This window comes from Thyridium curvatum (genome assembly GCF_004353045.1).
Source record: "Thyridium curvatum strain D216 chromosome Unknown NODE_53_length_294859_cov_82.703090, whole genome shotgun sequence".
NCBI lineage: Eukaryota > Fungi > Ascomycota > Sordariomycetes > Thyridiales > Thyridiaceae > Thyridium > Thyridium curvatum.
Genome location: NW_022156808.1, coordinates 263228 through 289122, shown reverse-complemented (window position 1 = coordinate 289122; position 25895 = coordinate 263228). Strand labels below are relative to the sequence as shown.

Here is a 25895-nt window from a genome sequence, read left to right as displayed (position 1 = left end):
CTATAAAGGACTTAGGCTAGATAGATAATTCTAGATCTATTATAATAATAGATTTATTCTCTATCTTAGTCTATATATAATTCTTTATATAGTAGTTATACTTAGTTCTATTTCTATTAAAGTAATAGTTTATATAGGCTCTCTTTAAGTAATTATTATTATATATATAATCTTTAAATATATCTATATTATTATTATAATAGATATATAATTTATCTATAAAGTTAAAGTAGAGTTAAATTAATCTAGCTTTAATATATAAGCTATAGTTATATATATAGATATCTATTAAATAATAATATATAACTTTACCTTTAATCTATAGATAATAAGTATATAGACTTTATAAATTAGATAGATAAGTAGATAATATATATTAATCTATTATTAAATAAAATAATAGCTAGTAGCTTTATAATATTCTTTTCTAAATCTTTATCTTTATAGAGATATTAAAATTAAGTTATAAGATAGTCTAATAATATAATTCTATAGCTATCTTCTTCTTCTTATAATATATATAAGAGATTATATTAATTAATAGCTAAGAGGTTAAGAGAGGCTAGAGTAGGGTTTATATTAATAGGTTCTTCTTTAGAATATATATTAATTAGTATAAAGCTAGATTTTTATAATAATAAGAATAAGAGTTATATTAGAATCTTCTAGATAGACTATAATAAGTAGTTTAATATTACTACCTATAGAACCTATTTATTCTTCTATAGATCTTATATTAATCTTTATAGCTAGAGGTATTATATAAGTTTATTTTTATTAATAATTATTAGATCCTTCTATTAAATAGTTATAGGATAATATCTTTTATAATAAGAAGATATAGGTAGTATTAAATTATCTTACTTAAGTTAGATAACTTTATATATATAAACTATATTTATTATATATTAATATAATATCTATAAATAACTATATTAGTTATTTTTATTATAAAAATATATAATTATTAGATTCTTTAATAAGCTAGAAATCTTATTATTCTTATTTAATCTATAGTACTTTATAATTATATATATAAGAGAAGAGTAGATAAAGTAGATTACTTTAATTAGCTACTCTAACTCTATAAAAGTTTAAAGAATAGTAGAGAATATAGAAATATTATCTATATCTAATAACTTCTTAATTTATAGTTTAAATATATTATCTAGCTAGTATATTATCTCTTATAGAGATATATTATTAGTTATAAGTATTTTTATATAAGAGATTTTAAGCTTTAAAGCTATAGGTTGTGATAATCCTTAATCCTAAGAGGTAAGACTACTTCATAGGACTAGAGGTATATAGGTTTATATAAGCAGTAAGTAATAGATACTACTAAGTAATAGTAGTTAGCTTAATTATAGCTAAGATAGCTTTACTTAAAGGTACTTTATTAAATAAGATACTTTAAATACTAGAGAGCTATCTAGAGTAGGTGTCTAAGGGTAGGTATATATCTATATATATAGATTATAGATCACTTTAGATTATAATGATCCTTTATAAGTTCTTACTATAGAGTATAATAATCTATAGTAAGAGATTACTAGCTTAGATAGTGATCCTAGGGTCTATATATTTTCTGCCTATCTTATCTTTCTGACTGTCTAGAGTGGTATACTGTAGTAATAGTGGTTGGTTTTATAATATGATATCTCTCTCTTAGATTAATATCCTAATAATCTAAGGCTATTCTTAAGACCTATCTACCTAGAACTAAAACTTCTACTATAGGTATTAAACTCTCCCTTTAATTCTTCTAGTATCCTTTTAATAATATATCCTTAGATTATATAGAGAAATAGAAATCTTTAAAAACTTCTAAATAAGTTATACTTAGTATGTATATAGATATCTATAGGGTTAAAGTAATACTATATTCTTATTACTTTAAGAATAACCTAGTATGTTATATAGTAGAAGGCAAGTCTTAATATAGTAATTATATTTATTATAGTTAGTCTTATAATAGTATTAGTATAGCTTCCTCTTATAGATACTTCTATATTTCTTAGGTTTTTCTTTTATAGCTAATCTTCTTCTAATATTCTATATACTGGCTAAGTAGTAAAAGATTTTAAAAGAGAAATTAAATACTAAGAAGAAAATATTTATACTATAAATCTAGTTATAGATAATACTAAACTACTTATCTTATCTATATAGATAGAAGTAGTTTTTAAAGGATTATAGGGTAGACTTATTTTATTATAGAATATAATCTCTAGAGAAGCTAGAGAAGAAGGATATATATATTATTAAGGATGCTTATTCTCTAGAGATTAACCCCTTCTCTATTAACTAGAGCGTCTTTAGTTTAGATAGTCATTAACTGTTTTTAGGCACTGACTTTATTAGTAGAACTATTAAAGCTTCTACTAGTAATATATTAGGTTTCTAATAGGTTTCTAGGTACTCTCTATAGTATTATAGCCTTTCTACTTAACTAGGTACTTCTTATCTAATATTCTCTACTTAAGTATTTATTTAACTTTATATTCTTCTTCTTCTTCTTTTACTTCTATTGGTTCTTATAGCTATACTTTTAGAGGGGCTAGTTTTAATAGGGAAATATAAAAAATTAGATAGATTTATATTATCTTTAGTAATAATAATTTATAGTTAGATATTAAGATTCTCTATTTAATTTTAAAAGATCTTAGTTTCTTATAGTCTAATTTATCACTAAATTGTTTTATAATAATGTTTTTTTATAGTAGGTAGACTATATCTTCCTTTAAGAAGGATGATCTCTTTATCTTTTTCCTATTATAATAGTAATAGACTTATTCTTAGATAAATTTAAGCTCTATTTTTAAGAATGTATATAACTTCTTAAGATGTTCTACCCTAAGAATTATAGATTCTATATTAATCTTATCTTATAGCTATTAGTATGTTTTTAGGTTTTAATTATAATTAGTAAAAAATAATAAGACCTTTATAGTTTCTATTAGTATGTTATTATATATAAACTATATAAGTAGTAATAATTCAATCTAATTATCTTAATTATAGTTAATATAGTTATATAGATATACTTTTAGTACTTAGTTTAGTTATTTAGTTTATTTATCTATCTATAGATAGTATACTATAGATAATTTTTTATTAGCTTCTAGTTATCCTATTAAGGATATATAGAATTTTAATATAAAGATACTTTCTTAATCTATAATAATCTTATATAGTAGCCTGTAGTTATCTATAACTATTTATAGGAATATAAATATAAGTTATTCTACTATATATGATTTATTAAATAGGAGGAAATATATATACTTAGCAAGTTACTTTAATATTATTAAAATGCTATTATACTCTATTTTAGTAGTTAGATCTTTAGACTTTAGTAGTTTAATAATAAAGTCTATAGCTACTAAATACTAGGGTTGTTTTAGTATAGGGATAGGTTATAGTTCTCTATATAGTAGATATCTAGACGTCTTATTACTATTATACTTATAATAGTTCTTCTATATCTTTCTGACTATTCTGTCTAGTCTAGAGAAATTATATATTTCTTAGACCCTTACTTTAGTCTTAATAATCTCTTTATATCTATAGGCCTTAGCCTTATATATTTCTTATATATACTTTTCTCTTAGTACTAGAGGTATATAAAGTTGTTTATTATATCTAACTAGTAATCTCTTAGGTGGTTTTTTCTTAATATAGGGATTATTATTATACTACTAGTAGATCTCTTATTCTCTTACTATATCTAGCAGTATAATAAGTTTAGTAAGTATGATCTATTAAGAAACGCCTTCTATACTTCTATTAGTTTATATCTATAAGATGGCTTATATTTCTATAGGTATCTTCTATTTATAGTCTAGCCTTTAACTAAGTATATCTACTCTACTATTTTTAGATTCTTTATAGTATATGATTTTAAAGTTAAATTCTAAGAGGAATTTAGCCTATTATATCTATCTTTTATTAAGTTCTTTTAATATAGTAAAGTATATTAAATTCTTATAGTTAGTAAATATTATAATAGGGTGTTATATGCTACTTAGGTATGATCTTTATTCTTTAAAATACTTAATAATTACTATAAGTTCCTTATTATAGATCTAGTAGTTAAGTTCTAGTCTATATAGCTTCTTTAAGAAATAGATTATTAGATAGAGTTTTCTATTATTATTATACTATCTAAGCTGTCCTTCTAAGATATAGTTAGATATATTGATTTCTAACTTATATAGTTAATTAGAGTTAATTATTTAAGTGACTAGTTCCTTAATTATATCTCTTTTAATTTAGTTAAAAGCTGCTTAACACTCTAGTGTCTATTTAAATTTAATATCCTTTTTTATTAGATTGGTTAGAGGGATTGTCACTTCTCTATAATCTTTTAGATATCTTTAATAGTAGTTAGTAAATCCTAGGAATAATTATACTTTCTTAATATTTATAGGTATAGGCTAGTTCTTAACTGCTTCTAGTTTTACTAGGTCTATTTAGACTTATCTTAGTTTAATTAAATATCTAAGATAAACTACCTTCTAGATATAGAACTAACTCTTATCTAGATTAACTAATAGGTTTATATCCTATAAGGCTTATAGCATCTAATAGATATACTTTTAATATTACTCTAGGGTCTTAAAGTAAATTAGAATATTGTTAAGGTAGATAATAATAAAGTCATCTAGATATTTCTATAATATATTATTAATTATATTCTAAAATAAGATAGATGTATTTATAAGGCTGAAAGGTATTATAAGGTACTTATAATATCTTAGTTAGATATAAAAGGCTGTTTTCTACTTATCTCTCTCCTTAATATATATAAGATTATAGGTGTCTAGTAGGTCTAATATAGTAAACTAATTAGCTCTATATAGCCTGTTATAGAGTTTAATAATTAAAGGTAATAGATATCTATTCTTAATTATAATATTATTAAGCTGTTAATAATTAATATATATCCTCTATTTACTATTCTTCTTAGATACCTAGAGGATTAAGTATCCTACTAATAATTATAATAGTTAAATATATCTCTTTCTAAGGTTCTCTTTAAGATACTTCTTTAGCTTATTTAGCTATAGTTTATTTAGTCTATAGATTTTCTGAAATTTTAGCTATATCTCTAGTTTAAGAGATATCTTATAATTATAGTATAAGTATAATAATAATTCTATTTTTAATTCCTTCTAGAATAGTTTACTATATTAATAGTACTCTTCTAGTATTATTATAATTCTTTTAAGTATGTTCTTCTTTAGGTATAGTAGTACTCTATAGGTTTATAACTTATATACATCCTATCTCTAAGAAGTGATAGAGGCTAAGTCCTTCTTTAATTATTTCTAATTAGATCTATTATTTAAATTAGCTAGCTAATAAACTAATTAATAATAGGGTTATACTTCTATAGCTATAGTAGTCTTAATATTATATTATATCCTACTATATTAATAATATTTAAAGTGATTAGTATTTCCTTAGAGTTAACTATAATAGAGATTTATAATATCTCTTAGTTAATAATTTCTCTATTATACTAGACTGGTTTCTCTTCTACTATATATAATTTATAAGGGTCTTTCTTATAAGCCTATAGTATATTAAGTTTGTTTATTATTTATAGTAATATAAAATTTTCCTAAGCTCTATTATTTATTAGTATAGTAATCTTATATCCTCTAAGCTATATTTTTATTATAAAAGGCAATAGGTTGAAGATTACTCTTAGATTCTTTGCCTTTTTACTATTTATTTAGCTTCTTAATAATAATACTTATTATTTTTTAGTATAAACTAGCTGGTGGCTTCTTTATAGGGTTGTCTTATATACTTTATATATATTAGTCGTCTTATTTTTACTTATTTCTTTAGGATGAGTATTATATCTTCTTATACTTATTTATCTTCTAGTATCTCACCTTAAGTAGGTGTTAGAATAATAGGGGTACTTTCTCTTGCCCTCTATATTTATTACTATATCTAACTATATTAGAGATATACTTACTCTTTTCTAGCTTCTTCTTATAATTCCTACTATTAATATTATAACTCTAGTTTCCTAAGTTAGTAAATTTTATATATTACTATAATATAATTAACTATTACTCTTTATCTAAGTATATAGTTAACTAGGTAGTTAAGCCTTATCTATAGGATGATATATCTCTTTATTATATCTTAGTAGAAGATCTTCTAATACTCTAGGTCTTCTTCTAAATATATATATAGTAAGAATTCTTTCTACTGCCTAGATATAAATTAATACTTTAGTTTCTTTACTAGATATCTTAAGCACTTATTAAATATATAAGTAGACTATAAAATCTAGTTATATCAGTCATTCTTATAATATAGTTATAGATCCTTCTAATCTTATATAATCTCTCTTCTTTCTCCTACTACTACTTAGTAAGAAGTTATTCTTAGAAGTATAATAACTATTTATTCTCTACTTAGGGCTAGTTATTATTAGATAGTTATTATTTATCTATATTTCTTATTATTACTTTCTAATAGAGGAGTAAATAGGTTTTTCTTCTGGTCTTCTTTTTCTTTAAGCTATGCCTATATCTACTTACTATTATCTTCTATAGCTACTAAATATATGTCTTTATCTTATATAAATTTAGATTCTTTATCTAAGTCATCCTTAAATCTAATCCTATTTATTTCTAATAGGGTATTATTTTATTCTTTTAGCCTAAGTAGTTTCTTTCTAGATAATCCTCTTTTTCCTATAGTAATAACCCTTAGCTATTCTATAACTTTTAGGAACTATTCTAAGATCTTCTTATCTTAAATATATACTAGATAAGTATTATTATAGTATATTATCTAGTACTTACTATTATAGTTGGCCTTCTAAGCTATACTTACTTATTATATAGGCTTAGATACTTTCTCTTACTTCTTCTATTAGTAGTTATAGGTAAAGTATCCCTTCTTACTATAGTTATAATAGGTCTTATTATTATTCTATTTTATAGTATTAAGTTCTATAGGTCCTATATACTATATAGATCCTTAGGCTGTAGTACCTTTTACTTATATTATTTTTCTTTCTTAATTAGAGGTCCTTAGATAATATACCTACTATTACTATCCTCTATATTCTATCTATTACTTATAAAGTTGGTTATTGATTTAGACTATAATTATAATATATTATATAAACTCCTTAGATCAGTCTATTTTAATAAGTTTATCCTTAACTTCTACCTTAAGCCTAGTATAAAACATAATTATTAGAGGTTTATCTTTTTATTTAAGAGAACTTAAAACCTATCTAAACCTAATAGTATAGTTAGATATAGATTCTATCTATTAGAGTGCTATTAGCTATTATTCTGCTGTTTATTTCTTGTCTAGATCTCTAAAAGCTATCTTAATAGCTTTCTTAAATATAATAAAGCCTTCTATAAAGATAGCTTAAGCCTTAGGGTCTCTATTATTCTTTAGATATTCTAAATAGTTCCTCTATATAGGTTTAAACTAGATAAGAGCTTCTCCTTTAAACTAAGTTATTATAAAGAGTATCTAATTATCTAGATATAGGAAGTTAGGTTTATACTTTATAAGATATTCTTTATATTAAGTAAGAAATCCTTAAAGATCTTTCTTACTTCCTCTATATATTAATAGAACTTTATACTTTATACTCTAGGTACCTCCTGTCTATAAGGCCTATACTAAAGTGAAGAGTTACTAGATTTTAGTACTAGCTTATTCTATTATAAATAAGGGTGTATTATTAGTAGATTAAGATCCTAATATAGTTTCTATAAGTATTACTTAGGATGTAGTCTACTGACTGAATAAGAGTATTTAATATATAATAATCCTTAATCCTAAGAGATAAGACTACTTTATAGGACTAAAGATATATAGGTTTATATAAGTAGTAAGTAATAGACACTACTAAGTAATAGTAGTTAGCTTAATTATAGCTAAGATAGCTTTACTTAAAGGTGCTTTATTAAATAAGATACTTTAAATACTAAAGAGTTATTTAGGGTAGATGTCTAAGGGTAGGTATATATCTATATATATAGATTATAGATTACTTTAAATTATAGTGATCCTTTATAAGTCCTTACTATAGAGTGTAGTAATCTATAGTGAGGGATTACTAGCTTAGACAGTAATCCTAGGGTCTGTGTGTTTTCTGTCTATCTTATCTTTCTGACCGCCTGGGGCAGTGTACTGTAGTAATAGTGGTTGGTTTTATAATATAGGTAGTATAAGAATTATTATATATCTAGTCTACTAGATATAAATTATATTAGAAATATCCTAATAAAGTTTTTAGATATATAACTTTATAATAGATATTAAGCTTTTATAAATAGATCTATATCTTAATAATATATAGAGATTATTAAAGTTAGAAAGACTACTAGCCTTTAAGTTATAATATTTAAGAATATTCTATATAAACTTATAACTAACTATAATATATATATCTTAAGAATATCTATTAATTAGACTATAATCTATAATATTATTAAAGTTTATAATTTAGCTTATTATAAGATTAAATATTAATTTATAAGTATAATAAACTTAATAAACTTTATAAAATAATAGAGATATATAACTATTCTTTATTAATATAGAAGTACTAACTAGAGGATTATCTATAAGATTAATATTATTTATAAGTATAGAAATAATATTTAAAGTACTATCTATAATATTACTAGCCTTTAATAATATAAGAATATTAATTAAAAGATTATCTATAATATTATTAATCTTTAGTAATATAGAAATATTAGCTAGAGAACTATCTATAATAAGATCAGTCTTATTACTAGCTATAAATAGATTTAGATTTATTATTATTTTTATACTATATATAACTATATTAATAGCTTTATCTATAAAAAGATCTATTATTATATCTATAGATTAAAGAAGACTATCTATATATTAAAATATTAATAGTTATATCTTAAATCTAACTTTAAATTAATCTCTATATAGTAAAAAGCACTTCTAAATCACTATATAATACTATTATCTAATAGAGAATTTAATATACTTTTAAATAATAATATTCTAGGCTCTATAAAATCAAAATTATAGCTATAGTATATATCTTTTTGCTTAGCAGATATAATGGTAGTAGGGGTGTGGGTTGTTTTTTTTAGGCCTAGGATGTGATTTCTGGTAGGAAAATAGTGGCGTTTTTCTGCCCTTCTAGACCGCCCTCTCTTTTGGCTACATAAAAGTCCGCGTTACGGGCAGTCCCTCTAGTGCATCAAGCAAACACGAGAGCAGCTGGAGACAAGATAATGCTTGTCTTGGCAAACCACCGTCTTCAAAAAGGATCGCCGGAGCACTTGCACATGAGTGCAGCTCGCACAGCCAAGGAGTAAGTGATCTTAATCCAGATAGAGAGGTCATATCCGAAGTGTGTGGTCAAAGGTGGAATCCTCGCCAGGGGTGATCGCTGTGGAGCGTTAGCAGAGATACTCGAACCAAACCCCAAGACAGCCCAGCAATGACGCCTTTAGACCCTTTCTGCGATTCGAGGCATGTACTAGCTGTTATGCGAACCCATTCCAGGCACAGAGCACCTAGAGCTACCTGGCACATCCCCGCACAGAAGCAACAACCATTCTGCAATTTCATGGGGTAAACCGCTAGCGGGCCACTAAAAGTGTACATGAGTCTGCCGGCCATGGAGAGTGGTTGAGTTCTGTACCGATGTATCTTAGGTAGTTAGCTCCTCGGGTGGTGTGCAATTCCATTGCTTCCGGGACGCTCTCCAAATTCGGGGAGGCACCTCTCAACCCCCCACCGCCGAAGTACCGAGGCAAAATGCCTAGAATCGCCGAAAAAACGGTGCTATGAGCTGAGGTCACCAGGCACATGCACACTACTGGGCCGACAATGCATTCCAGTCGCATTCTCAACACGATCATGCTCCCAGCCACGCGTTGAAAACGCCAACATCGCCCAAATGCAAATGCAATCGCAAACGGGCAATCACTCAATCTCATCGCCCCCAGCCCTCTGATCGCTGTCGATGCAGAAGAGAACCTCATAATCTCTGCCAATGGCTTACCACGCTGCCTTCTCGGCCACTCTGAGCCCGAGTGCAACAGACGCATCGCAACACATCCTCTCGTCCTCGATATCCTCCCTTTCCTCGTCCACTTCGTCGCGTCACCCGCCCTCCAGTGTTTCTAAGACATACCGGCAAGCGTCCACCTTGTTTTTGACGCGTCGCCTGCCAGAGGCTCTGTCAACAGTCCTTCCACTCGTCACCCCCATCAACTCGGACAGTCCCAACGGTGCTCTAGAGCCAGCTCCTGTCGCCCGTGCCTCCCGGACAACGCGAACGAAAGTCTGGAGCTTGTACATCACTATTCTGAACGCCATTGTTGAGCTCGAACCGGACGAGGGCAAAGAGGCTTTTGGCACCCAGGAATGGCGCGCTCTCTGCACCAAGGTTAGGGACGGCGAGATCTGGGAAGAGGTCGTCCAGAACGGCTACCACGGAGTCGAGGGAGACGTCGACTCCGAGGTCGTCATTAACCTGTAAGCTACCATGGATCCATCAAATATCCCGCGGCCACAACGACTCATATACTGACCCGAGGCTTGCTCAGGGCGACAATACTTTTGGCCCATGCTAGAAACCAAAAGCTAAATCAGAAGCGGCTCGAGGCATATCTCGCCGCTTCCACTACGCCCAACCTGGATATCTCGGACAAGTTTGGCCCGGCATCCTCCCGCCTCCCTCGCGTCCAGACTCGCTACCAATCCCCGGCGAGGGCGACGAGCGGTGCGGATACGCCAAGGGACCTGAATGCGCGGGTCAAGATTCTAGAACTATACACGCTTCACGTCCTCATCCGGAACAACGAGTGGGACTATGCTCGTGAGTTCATCAGCGTCAGCTCGGTGCTCGACGAGGAGCGGCGCGAGGCCTTCCTGCAGGCCCTGCAGAGCCTACAGGAGGAGCAAATCGAGGCCGAGAAACGCGAGCGGGAAGAGAAGGAACGACAGGAGGAGCAGCTGCGCCTTGATATCGAGGAGGCACGACGGTTGCGTGCCGAGAACGAGGAGAGGGAACGGAAGCGGATAGAAGAGGAGCGAGCGAGGCGGGAAGGGAGCGAAGTCGACTATGGAATCGACAAGGCCCCAAGTGCAAATGGGTCGGCAAAAGGGCGGCAACATGCGAAAAGACCGTCGACTGCGTCATCATCACGGCCCTCCAACGCGTCGCCAAAGACTCAAGCGAAGGGCAAAACTGTCGCGCCGCCACCCTCACTTGTGTCGAGAGCGAGTATGATAATGTCTAATCTGCGCGGATTTATCGATGGGATGGCTTCTTCATTTCAGTCCAACCCCATGCTCTTGCTACGGACACTCGCCTTCATCATGGGCCTGATCCTCGTCTTTGGCAGGAGAGACATCAGACAACGGCTGTCACGGCTCTTGGGGAACAGCTGGAATAAGATCAAGGCTACGGCCGGCATGGGGGTCAAGGTCACCTATATTTGATTGAGTAGCAGGAACTACGCTTTTTGTTACCCTGCACATGTATTTCTATGTAGACATTTCATTTGTGAACATGAGATGATCTTAAGCACAGACGATGAGATGAAGCATTGCCCTTTCCCCCGGACTCGCTTGTCTTGCCTTGCTCTCTTGTCTTGAACTGCCATGAAGAATGCGATCCTCCACTTTCATGGGTCATGAATGTCCAGAGGTTTTGAAACGACACTCCAAATGAACAACCTGAACGCCGTGGCTAGATGCCCTGAAAAGACTCCTCCGAAATCCAAGCACGAAGCCCAAACCCGGGCCACTCCCCGGCTAGTACGTCCTATTTGTTTTCTTTTGGTAGAATAGCTAAAGAGGCGTTGTTAGCAGATGCCCTATATGGCTTATTTCAATGCTTGAACTTACATCTGTTCTTGAACTGCCAAGATTGATAATCTTTGGACAGCCGTCTCTATCCTTCTCGAGTCGAGTGCACTCGAAACAGTAGAATGCATCCGAGATACCCTGATGAGTTGTCAGTATGAGCAAAAAAAAAAACAAGACTGGTACCGAGGTAAGGGAAAGAACATAGACATACCTCTCCACCGCAGACAACACACTTGTTCTGGAAGTTACCAAAGCTGCACTCATCACAGATGCGCACAAGAGTCGTCGGACGGACGTAGGAATCGCAGACCGGGCATTTGCCGTCGCACTTGTCGCAGAGCCGGCCGATGGCGATGCCGGACTGCTTGCGGCACATGACAAGATCGGGGTGATGGCGAGACATTTTGATATCTCCAAGTCTCTTCCGGTAGTGAGATTATATCTCGGTCGTCTGTCTTTTCAGAGCCGTGAGATGTGGCTGGGCGTTTGCGTTCTGCGTTCTCTGGTTGGGAATTTGTGAGATGAAATCCCGAGACTGAGTGAAGGGGTAGTTAAGTTGTGTGAATATGATTTCTCAGCCTTGCTACGAATTTCCAGCCATTTCTGAGCAGGACGCCACCGCAGTGGTTTTTGCCTTGCGGTTGTTTTAGCCAATCAGCGCCGCTGAGAACGAACTCGGAGTCGGTAGTGGGGCAAATCCATCCATTGGATCTCCACATTCTCTCCTCAGCTGGGAGCGCCGGCTGGTGGATCAATCTTAACTGGAGCTTGGAGCTTGGTTCGGCCAGATGTTGATCTTTCCCGCAGTTTCAGTGCGATCGTTGGCATCCAGCAACACCGTCCGACAATTGAGACACGGCACAGCCACTACGTGAGGCCAGACTACGTGCGCGCTATGTCTGCCGGAGACGGGTATGACTCTAGACCCTTGCCATTGAGCTGCCACCAGGCTAGACTGGGCTAACAAGTACTGATAGAACTGCGACGGACTCAGCCGCGCAAGGCGGCCAGCAAGCCGACGACGATAGCTCTCAGCACAGGACGAAGGAGGATAGCTCCTCCGATCTGAAGCGCAAAAGCCCGCCGGCAAGTGACCGCGATCTCGAGGACGAACAGACAGATTCCAAGAGGGCCAAGGCCGATGGCCAGGCCCTCAGTGGCGATACGGACGAGACCACCGATCGCGATGGGCCCCGTAGAGACAGCACTACCCGCCGAGACTCTACAAATGCTGGTGAACGGGAACGACGCGGCTCGCAAGCTGACACGGATCGAGGCGACCCACGAGACCGTCGGCTCTCCGGCAGCGGAACCCGGGAGAGAGTCTCGCAGGAGGAGCGCAAGAGGGGCCAGCGCCTGTTTGGCGGTCTACTAAGCACCCTGAACCAGAAGCCATCCAACACAAACCAGCAGAAGCGCAGGCAGGAGATTGAACGACGGCAGCAGCAGAGAGCCCGTGAGCAGAGAGTAGAAGATGACAAGCGACATGCAGATAAACTTGCCAAGATTGCCGCCGCTCGCAAGATCCAGCAGGTTGAATTTGACGAGCAAGTTGTGAGTACCTATACGCACGTCACTTTTTCGACATGCGATCTGACCAGGCTACGCAGATGCGTACTCGACACTCAAACATGCGAGACAAGGCCAAGGTTCTTCTCACTTTCGCCGAGCCGAGAATAGTATGTTGATTCAAGCATGCATTATGAGCGTATCTAACGAGATGGCAGTACTATATGCCTTATGACCCCACACCTGAGCAAGAGGACACGATCAAAGCTCAGATCGATGATGTGGAGGCTCGCATCAGGGACGAGTTCGACGAGTTTCGGGTAGAGAAGGAAAGAAGACTCAGGGACCTAGGCGTGCCCCAACAGGCACCGGCTGATGAGCCTGTGGTTGGTGAGCCCGCGCCCAGACCCTCTAACCTTCCCCCAGCAGAAGAGACGGGCCATGAGCGGCCGGCCACGGCGCACGGGCACGAGAGAGATCATGACGAAGGCAGGGACATCATGGTCGAGACGGAGGAGGACACGGTAATCTACTAACTTACTGCTCTGAACTCTGACATGGCTCTGACGTCCTCGGCGCGCTGGGTCTCTGTATGATATTATTCACCTATAATGATACCCCTGGGGGAGACTTAGGTTTAGTGATCAATGACTGATCTGAGAATTTTGGTTGCAAGATCCATCCCCATATCTGCAGCGGTTCCACGCGAATGCTTTCAACGTGACACTAGGTCCAGAGAGCGAAGCGACTATAATGTCCATTGCCAACTGCCCTCCTCATGAGCGCCTCGTGGGTAGAATCAGCCAAGGCAAGACGTTTATGGTGCGATGCCAGTATTCATAAACAATGCACGACATACTTGCATCGCATCGATCTCTTATCACGTGTAAGGTCGCAGAATGGGTCGCATAAGGGCTGCCTCGTTTACTCGTTTGGGAGATGCTGTGAGGGTTGCCTGATTACGAGGAGCATTCGTCTTTTTCTCTTTGTATGCGATGATGTTCGAGATGTATGGATATTTTGTAGTTCACATGGGCATACGTAGTACCCAAGCATCATATGCATGCAGCCGCAGGGCTATTGAAAAGGAACAAACATGCGGCGTGGTACAGTGATGCAGCTAGCCGTCTCTTTACCTCGAGGCTCGCACCAGCCTGACAGGACGAAGATAGATTGATGTACATGTACACTTACTTAGAAGTCACTTGCCTGCCAATAATCATGGACAGCCAACCCACTCCGCCTATCGGTATGTAGACTAATCACACAAATTATACCCCACGTAGCCTTCGGAAGGACTAAAAGCCGTGGATATACCCTCCATACATTCGCTTGCTTTCTTGTGTTGTAATTCCAAGTTCACACATCGAGTAGAGACATGATGAGCATGAGACGCCCATCTGCACTAACACGACACTGCATGACCACGTTGGTGGAGGCGCTGTGGGGCGTGTTGCGGCACAACCGGCCAATCATGCAGCCCTGAAAACAGCCTGAGTGACTACAAGTACTCCGTACATGCAGGGGCCGCCGTGGCGGCATCTGGCGCCAAGATGGACTCCAGCTCGCTGATTGCCATCTCTTCTCACGACAACGCCAGTGAAACCTTGCACATCTTTACAAATAGAGGCTCTGCCATGGTATAAACGTGTGCCTTGTCTTGTCCACTCACTAGGCGTGAGCTGTTCACGCAGTGGACGACCAAGTTGCCCTACCGTTTGTTCCAGAAGGCTCAACTGTCTGCTGTTGACGACGCATCTTACTCCGCCGCCGTTGATCCGGGTTCCGCATCAAAGTGTGGCATCACAAGCGCAGGTGTCCGCACCAAGCTTTTTGTGGTCACGGCCCTGCAGATAAATCGCAGCCATGGACCGCATACGGAAGATGTTCGCCGAGCGGCCGGAACCTCAGGAGTATGCGCCCCTCGCTCCGGCGGCGCGGGATGCAGAGTCCGAGTCGTTCTTGGAGGGCGAAGTGGAGGAGGGTAACGAAGAAGATTGCCCCTTCTCGTGGGTCGAGTATTCCATCTTTGCGCTCATCGGCGTTGCCATGCTATGGGCTTGGTACGTCTGTCCCCACTCCACAGCGAAGAAGCAGGCGCTGACCATCTGACATAGGAACATGTTTCTTGCGGCTGCTCCTTACTTCCAGAAGCGATTTGAATCCAACGAGTGGATAGCGCAGAGGTTCCAGTCAGCAATCATTACCATCTTCTCGCTGAACAGCCTGGCTGCCATGTTCATTCTTGCCACGAGGCAGTCCTCGGCCTCCTACCCGTTCCGGATCAATGCTTCCTTACTGTTCAACGCGGGCGTGTTTACCCTCCTCGCTCTGTCTACGGTCTGGTTCCTAGACGTCTCTACGGGGGGTTACTTGGCCTTCCTTTTGATCATGAGCGCTGCTTCGTCGTGGGGGACCAGTCTCTTGCAGAACGGCGCGCTCGCCTTCGCTGCCAGCTTTGGGCGGCCAGAGTACACGCAGGCCATCATGGCGGGCCAGGGGATCGCCGGCGTCCTGCCGGCGACTGCGCAGATCGTCTCGGTCCTAGCCGTGCCTCCTTCGGGCCCTTCGGAGTCTACGCGTGACGACATCGCTCCGCCACCCCAGGAGGCTGGCCGGGCCGCCTTCATGTACTTCCTCACGGCCGTGGTGGTCTGCATCGCGGCATTCCTCTCCTTCATCCCCCTGGTGCGCCGCCACAACAGGCTCATCGAGAGACGCCTGGAGGAGACGATGGCGCAGAGCCGGGCCTCGGTGGAGGAGGCCGAGCGGGCGGCGCGCAAGGTCGTCGGGCTCGGCACGCTGGCCCGCAAGCTGCGCTGGGTGGGCGGGTCGGTCTTTGTGTGCTTCACCGTGACCATGTTCTTCCCCGTCTTCACGGCCAAGATCCTGTCGGTTCGCCCCGCCCCCGAGCAGGGCCGGCTCTTCCAGCCGGCGGCCTTCATCCCGCTCGGCTTCTTCTTCTGGAACCTGGGCGACCTCGCGGGCCGCGTGGCGACGCTGCTGCCGATCTCGCGGCTCGTGCGGCGCCGGCCGAGGCTCATGCTCGCCCTGGCCGCGGCGCGCCTCGCCTGGCTGCCGCTGTACGCGCTGTGCAACGTCGGCGGGCGCGGGGCCGCGGTCGCCAGCGACGCGTTCTACCTGCTGGCCGTGCAGCTCACGTTCGGGCTGACCAACGGGTGGCTGGGGTCGAGCGGCATGATGGCGGCGGCGGACTGGGTCGAGGAGGGCGAGCGGGAGGCGGCGGGCGGGTTCATGGGGCTGTGCCTCGTCGCTGGGCTCGGGGCGGGCAGCGTGTTGAGCTTCAGCGCTGCGGGTCTTTAGGGGGAGGGAAGTGAATAAGTTGTTGTGAGTGGAGGCGGGTATTGCGCAAACTTGAAAGAATCATGGCTATTGTATGGATAACATATTTGGAATTGCATAGGCTTGCTTGAAAGATAGAAGCGTTACATTATCCAGACATATATGCCCATTTTTCAATGGCTATTACAGGACGAGAGATATGAAGTATGTCTGTTTGCATTGCAGCCGAATAGAAATGGACACATGGATACACAGGCCTTCTTGGTTTCTGTCCTGGTTTAGAGTGATGATGGACAGTTGACTGCTGTGCCCCCCAGAGAGTTGAGCCGATTTCGAGATGTCCTACCAGAAGGACTTCCTCTGTGTGTGCGGAGTTTACACGAGACATATCCAAGTCAACACTGGAGTGGGGAAATGGTATGCTATGTCGATCAAGGGAGAGAGTTGGCTTTCAAATACGGTCTAGAATAGTTGACGGAAGTTCATCTAGAGATACACGATATGGGGTTCCCCCCTACTTAAACGTCATGGGTTCGATAGGTGGTGAAGCACGTACTTCTGTTAGCAGTCCATCAACTAATCCGATCCCCACTTGGCTTTGAGTCGAGGCAAAGACGGCGTTGTATTTATTTGTTTCAATGCTGTTTGTTTGGTTGTTTGCTATGCTGCGGGGTGAACTGTGAGAGCAACCTAGGCAACTCGCGTCTGGGTCACTCAAGAAACACCGTAGAGATGGTGTGAAGAGCTCTGCTTTTGGTACTGATGGACAAAACAACCAGCAGCCAAGCGTCATTGATCGACCAGTCGGGGTCTCTTCCCCACATCATCCCAAGCTTGACCGGCCCATCCATGGAGCCAAGGAGCACACGAGCCCTGGGCAAGACGTTGTTCCCGCAGCTGCGAGGCTCGTATGACATTTCGAGCTGACAGCAACCAACCCGCAAGGGTTTGCTCACTGACAGGTCTGGGCAGAGCCGGATGAGGCCACTGATAAGTGTATCCAACTGCCAAATCGAGAAGAGCGTTCGTGGTGCCCGGGCTGACGGGAGAGCCCACAGTTCGCTCCCGTTCGTCCCTCTCCGCACTCGGTTCAGTCCAGTCAGACCAGGGCTGCGCGCTAGGTATTTCAGATGGAAAGCTGTTTTTTTTTTTTTTTTGCAGGCCAGTGGGCCCACTGGAATGGAGGTGTCGCACGATCTCGAGCAGGCAGTGCCCACCGTCTCCACCCGAAGATTTCCTTCTCTCGCCCCGAGAATGCATCATCCCTTGCCCCCGGCCCAGGCCTTGGGTCTTCGGTATCGCAAATCATGAGATTGCCGACATCCCAAGGAAAACCCGGACTGGAAGCTTTTGAAACACGATGGCTTGAAATCCTGTCACCTGGATGTCCAGTCGTGATGAGGGCAAACGTGCCGGATGTAAATACTGGGCAAACTTCCAGGCTATCTAGCCCAAGACCAAACAAACAAACAGTGTCGCGTGAGGAGCTCTCGTGGGACAAAGTCATCCTGCCCTTGTGCACAAGCCTTTCTCGGGGACGAACGGGATGGTTGTGTCATCGGAGCGGCGATACACACTGGGGGCAGCATGATTGTGTGCGTCCTTGGTGGCGCTAGCAGGGGATCAGCTCCTCTTTGGGCGAAAAACAGGAGACAGCTTCAGAAGCACGAACCACCCGAGCACCACAGCAGAAGCCCCAAGAAGCGCCGGCGGCCACCAAGGAGCAGCCCGATAAAAAAAAAATCCAGCTTTCGCCATCGGGAAGCCCTTTATTTCACAGTGTGACTGCCCCAGATAACTGGCCCCCTCCTCCCCCAATCCCGAGTTTCCCCAGCCCGTCTCATTCCCCCCCCAATAACAAAGAGTCGAATTCTCATTTCCTTCATTCACCTTGCAGCGTCGTTCATAATTCATTGTTTCACGGTCATCACGACGACCTGCTTGTGACTCCCCGACCCGGGTTTACCATTCACTCTTGCGCAGCGAAGCAGTGCTGAGTCAAGGACGACGACACACACCTGCCTGCGCCATCCTATCCGCGGCTCGACCAAGTTTTTTTCCCGAGTGTTTTTGCTGCGCCAACGCTCCCTCGCCGCGCCAACCCAACTCCCCCCCGTGCTGTCGAACGAGAAACACCGACACAGCAGCAGCTACACACGACTGTTCCGCGATGCATCAATAGCTGCCACTTCAACATGGCTTTCAACTTCAACTGGTCGCCGCTCACGGCCGACGCGAGCTTTTACAAGCGCGCAACGGACCTGCTGACGGCCGCCCTGAACAAGTCGCCCAAGCCGCCCATCATCGTCGATGATATCATCGTCAATGAGCTCAACTTGGGTTCGGTTCCTCCCGAGCTCGAGATCCTCGAGATTGGCGACCTGGCCGAGGACAGGTTCCGGGGCATCTTCAAGATGTGCTATTCCGGCGATGCGTTCCTGACGCTGAAGACCAAGGTCCAAGTAGGTGCATTTTCAATTTGGGAACTACAGGCGCATTCACACCATCACAACACACCTCCCCGCGCAAATTCAATGGCTGGATCTCTTGCGACGCGATTCTTCTATCGCGAACAGAGCCATCTGCAAGCCATCTGCAAGCACTCGCCTTCCCACACTTTCCTCGTTCCCTTGACTTTCGGCCCCCTTTCCCAGGAATTGCCGAGTCAAAGCTTCTGGAATCCCAAATTTCCCCCTGGCCCCACGTTTCGCATGAAGCTCGATATTGCCCGGCAGGGATACGCGCTCTGCTCCAACCAGGATCGTGCGTCACAACACAACTTGCTAACCTCGAATGCAATAGGCGAATCCCATGAACACATATCTCTACTCCAAGCCGTCATTTACGTCTCCACAGCCGCTCGCTGCGGCTTCGGGCATGACTATTCCCCTCCAGATTACCTTGTCGGAAATCAAGCTGTCGGCGTTCATTATCGTCGTTTTCTCCAAGCAAAAGGGCCTCACCCTGGTCTTCCGGAATGACCCACTCGAGTCGCTCAAGGTCTCGTCGACCTTTGACTCCATACAGTTCGTTAGGGACTACCTGCAAAGAACGATTGAGGGCAAGCTCAGGGATCTCATGATGGACGAGCTGCCCGCCATTATCCACCGCCTTTCTCTGCAGCTCTGGTGTCCCGATCAGCTCTCCAAGAACGACACCGATATCTTGAGGGAGGCCGACGATGAGGCTGCTATCGACCCCCTCGCAGGCGGCGCCACCACCCCGGCCGTCGATATTCATGGCCATGTCCTCGACACTAGCGACGTCTCGGCCCTCTCCGTCGAGACCGCCGAATTCCACTCCCTCTTCTCCCAGAAGAACCTCCTGCGCCTAGCAGCATTGACCAACTCGCACAGGACATTGTCCCTGTTCACCCCCGGCATTCGTGAGATTGTCTTCCGAGCTTGGGCCAACCCCTTGGACAGGTCCGAGACATCACATAGCTCGCCATTTGCCACCCCGAGCCTTGTCAGGTCTCACTCCTACCACGGGAGTGCGACCACGTACACCTTCTCCGACACGGCCAGCCAGGACCAAGGACACCTCCCGTCCCGGCCGTCACTCGTCAGTCTCGGCTCTGCTACCACAGGTCTCTCTCTTGGTGCTGGTAGACACGCAAAGACCGGCAGGAAGAAGAAGACCCGTGTCGTCAACCTCCGCCGCAACAAGACCCAGAGCGAGACCACAAGCGAGGCCGGGGAGACCAGTTCGGATACCATGTCCGTCCAGGGACCGCAGTCTGAGCCTGTTATTCCGGCTTCCATCCCCGAAGAGACAGAGGCCGAAACCTTGGTCGGTAGCTCCTCTACCCAGTCCAAAGTCCGTTTCACGGAAGGCTCGAACAAGTCTCAACTGCCTGCTCGTCCATCTCTGCATCCGGAGCTGTACACCGCTCCTGAGCCCCAGTACAAGGCTGCCGAAGCTGCCGACTCCAAGGCCAGTGCTAAGCAGCCCTCGAGGAGGGAGGCTCCTGCTCAGACCAAGCGCTCAGAAAAGCAGGCTACCATGTCTGCTGACATCAAGACTACCGCCCAGGAGGACGGCGCCCAGTCCGAATCATCAGCAGTGATGCTGGATCAGGCCTGGATCATGAAGATGGCTGGTGAGATTGCCCGCCGCGTGTACGACGAGAAGCGCCGTAATCCCGCTCTGTGGGACGAGAGAGACGAGGCGCCTCCAGCATACGAAGCACGTTAAGTGCTGTACATCACCAAAGCACTATCGTTTATTCTCCTTTGTTCATGTGCAGCGATTCTGAGTTGGGTTTTTGGCGTTTACGGACGGACATTGCTACTTTTGTCATTTGATGACAGTTCAGTAATGTCTTATACATCACATATCTCTTTGCATGGCGTTTTAAGGTTTCTGCATGGGGGGGGTTCTTGCGGGATCGAAAAATAGGGGTCTGGATTTTTGTGTGGCAACAAAAGCCGGACCATACAATGAGCAAGACCGGCTTGGTCTGCGTGCGACTACTGCGAGCGAGTTTGATATTTGCATTAGCCTCGCCCATTCTGCAAATTCCTTTCCCCCCCAACACTGTACAAAGTTAGACGGGGGTTTTTCCTTTGTCTCGAGGACTGGCCCTGGATGGGAAGTCTGGCGGAAGGGGGAAGGGAAAAGATAAGTGTATAGCAAAGTGTACTTAAGGTATTGGGAAGGAGAGAGGTGTCCCTCCCTCGCGAAGGGCGGCACAGCAGAGTACAGAGATAGTATCTTGGGAGATACGATATACAAATGATCTCTTCTCAGAGTCTGCAGTGTGTTTGTTCTACTGGATGACTTGATGACCTGATGATTTGATGATTGACGAGGTTCAAAAGATCTTAATTGAGGGCATCTATGTGCGACCTTGGTGCCCAGAATTCATATTCTTGTGTCGCCTCTTCCGCTTCCTAGTGCAAATGTTGCGATAAAGACTCTGAATCTTCTTGCCCTCGCCTTGAGAAAGTAATAATGGGTATCATATTGTATGCATCACTCCCTACATCCTATAGTACAGTGAACAGAGACCAGTCCTGCAGAAACGCCTCCCCACGCAAAAAGGACATGAATTTGCTCTTTTTTCCTTTTCCCCCAATCCGCCCACCAAGTACTCCTCTCCCCACCACTTTTCTCTCTCTAACTCCAGGCACGACGGTACCTCTAGGCCGTCGCCGCGTGGGCTTCCTTCTTGAGCGTGGCGAGCCGCTCCTCCTTGGCCTTGAGCTCGGCCGCCATCTTGTGCGTCAGCTCCTGGACCTTGGCCTGCGCCTCCTTGAGCTTCTTGATCTCGGCCTGCTCCGTCTCGCGGCTGAAGGGCTGGCCGGGCCGCGTCTGCAGCGGGATCATGGCGCTGCGCTCGATGACGCCGCCCTCGGACCGGGCCGGCGCCGCGGCCGCCGCCTGCTTCCCCTTGCCACCTTTGCCGCCCTTGGCGCCCTTGGTGTTATTGCCGGAGGAGGAGGAGGGCAGGGCGCCCGTGGTGAGCACCTCGTAGAAGGCGTCGTAGGGCTCGTTGAAGAGCTGCTCCTCGTAGGTCCAGGCGACGACCTCGCCGTTGGCGCGCATGGCCTCCTTCTCGGCGTCGGTGCGGCCGTAGGGGTGCAGGCGCAGGTGGTGGTACAGCGTCTGGGGCTTCTCGCCCGACTCGGAGACGTAGTAGAGCTTGACCGTGATCTCGAACTCGCCCCACCCCGTCTCGTCGACGGAGAAGGCCTTGCCCTTCTCGCTCTCCACCATGCGCACGTGGTTCGGGATCGACTCGTGCAGCTTGAACTGCACGCGGCGCAGCCAGTAGGTGATGTCGGTGTCGTCGACGCCCTTGACGAAGACCTGCCACGAGTGCGTGTGGTCGTCCGGAACGCCGGGCGGCTTCGGGTTGGTCTTGTCGTCGAAGGGCCGCGCCGTGGTGCCGTAGACGAAGGGCCGGAAGATCTGGCAGCCCTTGACGCGCTTGCCCGCGCCGCTCGGGGGGGCCATTGTTTTTTTTTTTTTTTTTTTTTTGTTTTCTCGGTCGCTGCGGCTTTATGTGTGTGTGCGCGCACTGGTGTTAATTGCTTCTTATGTATGGCCAACAGGCTCTGTGTGCGTATGCGCAGCAGCGCGACGGGCTGGTTTTCGACGAGGGATGTGGGCGTGATGGCGGGGGTTGTGTTGTTAAAAGAAGTAGATTGCAATTGATAAGTTCATGTTGGAAATCAGACAAAGTTTATCGATACCGGTTTGGGCGGCCTTTTAGTGGATCGGATCCGCTGATCGGAGCGGAATTTCGACCTGTGCAGATCGTGCAGGTACCACTGAGTGGAAGCTCCGACCGCTAGCAGGTAGGTAAAGCAGGTAACTAACTAGAGCTTGTCCATCCTGCATGTGATGATGTTATCGATTTGATGCCGCTCTTGCACTGGCAGCTCTACCATGCCGTGTCAGAAGCCTTAAATTCTCTCAATTGAAGACATACAGATCTAATTGATCTTGACTGCCTTCACCTGCTGGGATTCAATAGCAGTGATCTGCTTCATCCGACGTTTAAGCTCCCATCAAGAAGTGGCGTGAGCTTCCGCTTCGCCTGCCATGTCCGCAGCGAAGCGCCTCGTTGTCTGCGGAGGAAACGGGTTTCTGGGATCCAGAATATGCCGATATGCCGTTGGCAGAGGCTGGGATGTCACATCAATCAGGTATGTATCTCTAGGCACACCCCTACAATACAACTCTCATTACGTCTGTCGGCCCAGCTCAGCTCAGCTCACGCAATCTCGCTGCACAGCCGCTCGGGCGAGCCAAAGTGGGAGAACGTCACCTCGTCCGCCACGCCGCCCCCGTGGGCGCACAAGGTCTCGTGGGAGCGCGCCGACATCTTCCAGCCCGAGGCCTGGGCGCCGCTGATCAAGGGCGCCGACGCCGTCGTGCACAGCATGGGCATCCTCCTCGAGGCCGACTACAAGGGCGTCATCTCGGGCCGCGAGTCCCCCATCGCCGGCCTCCGCAAGGCCTTCAGCCCGGCCGCGGGCCGCGCCGCGCCGCCCAACCCGCTCCGCCGCGCGCCCGGCGACGAGCTCCGCCCGCCCGAGTCGCCCGCCCAGCTGACGTACGAGATGATGAACCGCGACAGCGCCGTGCTGCTGGCGCGCGAGGCCGCCCGCGAGCGCGTCGGCGCCTTCCTGTACGTCTCGGCCGCCGGCGGCGCCCCGGTCCTGCCGGAGCGCTACATCCTGACCAAGCGCGAGGCCGAGAGCATCCTGACGAGCGAGTTCCCGCAGATGCGCAGCGTCTTCCTGCGCGCGCCCTTCATGTACGACAGCTCGCGCGGCCTGACGATGCCCCTCGCCGCCGCGACCGGCGCCGGCGCCCTCTTCAACAGGGCCACCGGCGGCATCTTTGGGAGCATCCTCGGCTCCGGCGGCGTCAAGCCACTCAAGGCCAACGACGTCGCCGAGGCGGCCGTCGAGGCGCTCAGCGACGAGACGGTGCGGGGCCCCGTCGAGGTGCCGCAGATCGAAGAGCTGGCCAACAAGGGGTGGAGGAAGAGCATGCTGTGAAGCTGGTATAAGTCTTTTTTTCTTCTGTGCTGTACTTTTATTTGTACTTCTATATGAACTGTACATTACGTACTCTGCTCAGCCTCGAGAGATGCTGCTGGGGGGGTGTTAAAAAAGAAGCCAATGCATTCTAATGGTCCAATCCAAATACGCCGCGAGCATCCAATTCATTCTATATCATCGTGCCCCGCTCGAAGCTGTCTCTAATTTCCGCCGTGTACTTGTTGTAGAACCTCGACAGCTTCTGGTTGAACTGCTTGTTCTTCTCGTTGATGTATGTCACATCCGCATCGTCGCCGTTCTTGGCTGCCCTCTCGCGCCTCTTCTTGAGCGCCGCCTCCTCGGCCTTCTTCTGGTCGTTGACCAGCCTATCGATGGCCTCCTTGCTCGGCTTGTTCTCCACAAAGGAGGTCGAGTCGGCCGTCGCGTAGAAGGAGCCGTCCCGGTCGACGGCGATCATCTCCCCGTCCTCCGTCTCGACGATCTCGAGGCTGCCGCTGGCGGCCGCCTTCTCGATGGCCGCCAGCTTGTCCTTGGTGTACTGCTCGAGGTCCGGCGCCACGGCGCCCTTGACGCGGCGCTTGTAGGCCTTTTGCGCCTCGCGGCGGTAGTCCTGGAAGGCGTTGTCGTCGCGGTGGGCCTCGCGCTTGCGCACGCGCCCGTCCCACCGCTCGCTCTCGTCGACGGTCCAGTCCCAGGCGCGCTTGCGCTCAAAGTCGCCGCCCGCGTCCTCGACGTCGGCCTTGAGCAGCTTGTGCGAGGCGATGGCGTTCTGGCGCTGCACCGCCGTCAGCTGCGAGGGGTCGACGGCCAGGCGCTGCGACTCGGCGGTCGCGGCCTTGAGGTTCTGGTCCGACGAGGTCTTGGCCCTGGCCTGCAGGGCGCGGAATCGCGCCATGCGGTCCTGCGCCGCTGCCGCGGGGTCTGGCTTGGGGGTGTCGTCGTCGTTGTCGTCGGGTCTTTGGGTCGGTGTTGTCGCTGCTGCGGCAGCGTCGTCGGTTTCTGGGGCTGGTGCTGGTTCGGACGCTTCCGCAGCTTGCTCGGCGGGTTGCTCTCCGGCATCGTCGCCTGAGACTTGTGCTTCGGTCTCGACGGCTGGAAGGTCTTCCGGGACAGGGTCTGGCTTTGCTTTGGCAGCCGCCCTGGCGGCGGCAGCGGTCTTTCTCTTCTTTGCGGGAGGCATAATCTGGCGTGTCTGTGGCTAGAGTAGAAAACCTTGAGTGAGGATCTGAATGCCGCAATGTAGCACTGGGCCGCAGGACGTGATCTTGTGCGTGTCACTTCGGAGGCTTTATGGCGCGCGGGAATGGCTTGTCGTTGTGCTTCGTTGGTGATATGACGATCGCAGGGTAGGTAGATTGAGCGTGCAAAGTGGAGCCCTCGAAGGTGTTGTCGCAACAAAAGCTTGGAAAATCTCAGTGCATTACCTAAGCATCCAACGGATGGATGGGCCCTATGTTTTGTGGCTGATGCGCTGTACTTGTAAAAACTTCCCCTTGGCACGCTATGGACGCGCTATCACTGTTGGGCAAACTCCACCTGTGGGCACGTCGGGCCTAAAAACCTGGGGGAACTCCAGCAGACCCAACGTGCTAAGGACTTAGCTGACCCGCCCCCGACTACAATTGAGACTGACCTTGAGGGGAAATGGGCTCGTGCTCAGGGCTGCTTACACCGGCCAATTACACC

General features: G+C 44.5%; 8 protein-coding genes across 8 annotated transcripts; 5 read left to right on the top strand and 3 right to left on the bottom strand.

Moving 5' to 3' along the window:
- Nucleotides 1-10054: 10054 nt before the first annotated feature.
- E0L32_008265 (uncharacterized protein) lies at nt 10055-11508 on the top strand (the record flags this gene model as incomplete). Its single annotated transcript, XM_031143100.1, has 2 exons — nt 10055-10539; nt 10638-11508. The coding sequence occupies 2 exons, from the start codon at nt 10055-10057 to the stop codon at nt 11506-11508; spliced, it is 1356 nt and encodes a 451-aa protein (XP_030992587.1).
- A 315-nt stretch (nt 11509-11823) lies between these two features.
- On the bottom strand, nt 11824-12280 carry E0L32_008264 (uncharacterized protein; the record flags this gene model as incomplete). The annotated part of the gene is made up of 3 exons (XM_031143099.1): nt 11824-11859; nt 11917-12015; nt 12089-12280. 3 exons carry the CDS (start codon nt 12278-12280, stop codon nt 11824-11826), a joined length of 327 nt encoding a protein of 108 aa, XP_030992586.1.
- Nucleotides 12281-12772: 492 nt separating this feature from the next.
- E0L32_008263 (uncharacterized protein) lies at nt 12773-13922 on the top strand (the record flags this gene model as incomplete). Its single annotated transcript, XM_031143098.1, has 4 exons — nt 12773-12789; nt 12855-13431; nt 13488-13556; nt 13605-13922. The coding sequence occupies 4 exons, from the start codon at nt 12773-12775 to the stop codon at nt 13920-13922; spliced, it is 981 nt and encodes a 326-aa protein (XP_030992585.1).
- Nucleotides 13923-15252: 1330 nt separating this feature from the next.
- On the top strand, nt 15253-16710 carry E0L32_008262 (uncharacterized protein; the record flags this gene model as incomplete). Its single annotated transcript, XM_031143097.1, has 2 exons — nt 15253-15449; nt 15504-16710. 2 exons carry the CDS (start codon nt 15253-15255, stop codon nt 16708-16710), a joined length of 1404 nt encoding a protein of 467 aa, XP_030992584.1.
- Nucleotides 16711-18884: 2174 nt separating this feature from the next.
- On the top strand, nt 18885-20886 carry E0L32_008261 (uncharacterized protein; the record flags this gene model as incomplete). The annotated part of the gene is made up of 2 exons (XM_031143096.1): nt 18885-19151; nt 19492-20886. The coding sequence occupies 2 exons, from the start codon at nt 18885-18887 to the stop codon at nt 20884-20886; spliced, it is 1662 nt and encodes a 553-aa protein (XP_030992583.1).
- Nucleotides 20887-21834: 948 nt separating this feature from the next.
- Nucleotides 21835-22650, bottom strand: E0L32_008260 (uncharacterized protein; the record flags this gene model as incomplete). The annotated part of the gene is made up of 1 exon (XM_031143094.1): nt 21835-22650. One exon carries the CDS (start codon nt 22648-22650, stop codon nt 21835-21837), a length of 816 nt encoding a protein of 271 aa, XP_030992582.1.
- Nucleotides 22651-23241: 591 nt separating this feature from the next.
- Nucleotides 23242-24206, top strand: E0L32_008259 (uncharacterized protein; the record flags this gene model as incomplete). Its single annotated transcript, XM_031143093.1, has 2 exons — nt 23242-23345; nt 23435-24206. The coding sequence occupies 2 exons, from the start codon at nt 23242-23244 to the stop codon at nt 24204-24206; spliced, it is 876 nt and encodes a 291-aa protein (XP_030992581.1).
- Nucleotides 24207-24378: 172 nt separating this feature from the next.
- On the bottom strand, nt 24379-25389 carry E0L32_008258 (uncharacterized protein; the record flags this gene model as incomplete). The annotated part of the gene is made up of 1 exon (XM_031143092.1): nt 24379-25389. One exon carries the CDS (start codon nt 25387-25389, stop codon nt 24379-24381), a length of 1011 nt encoding a protein of 336 aa, XP_030992580.1.
- Nucleotides 25390-25895: the final 506 nt, after the last annotated feature.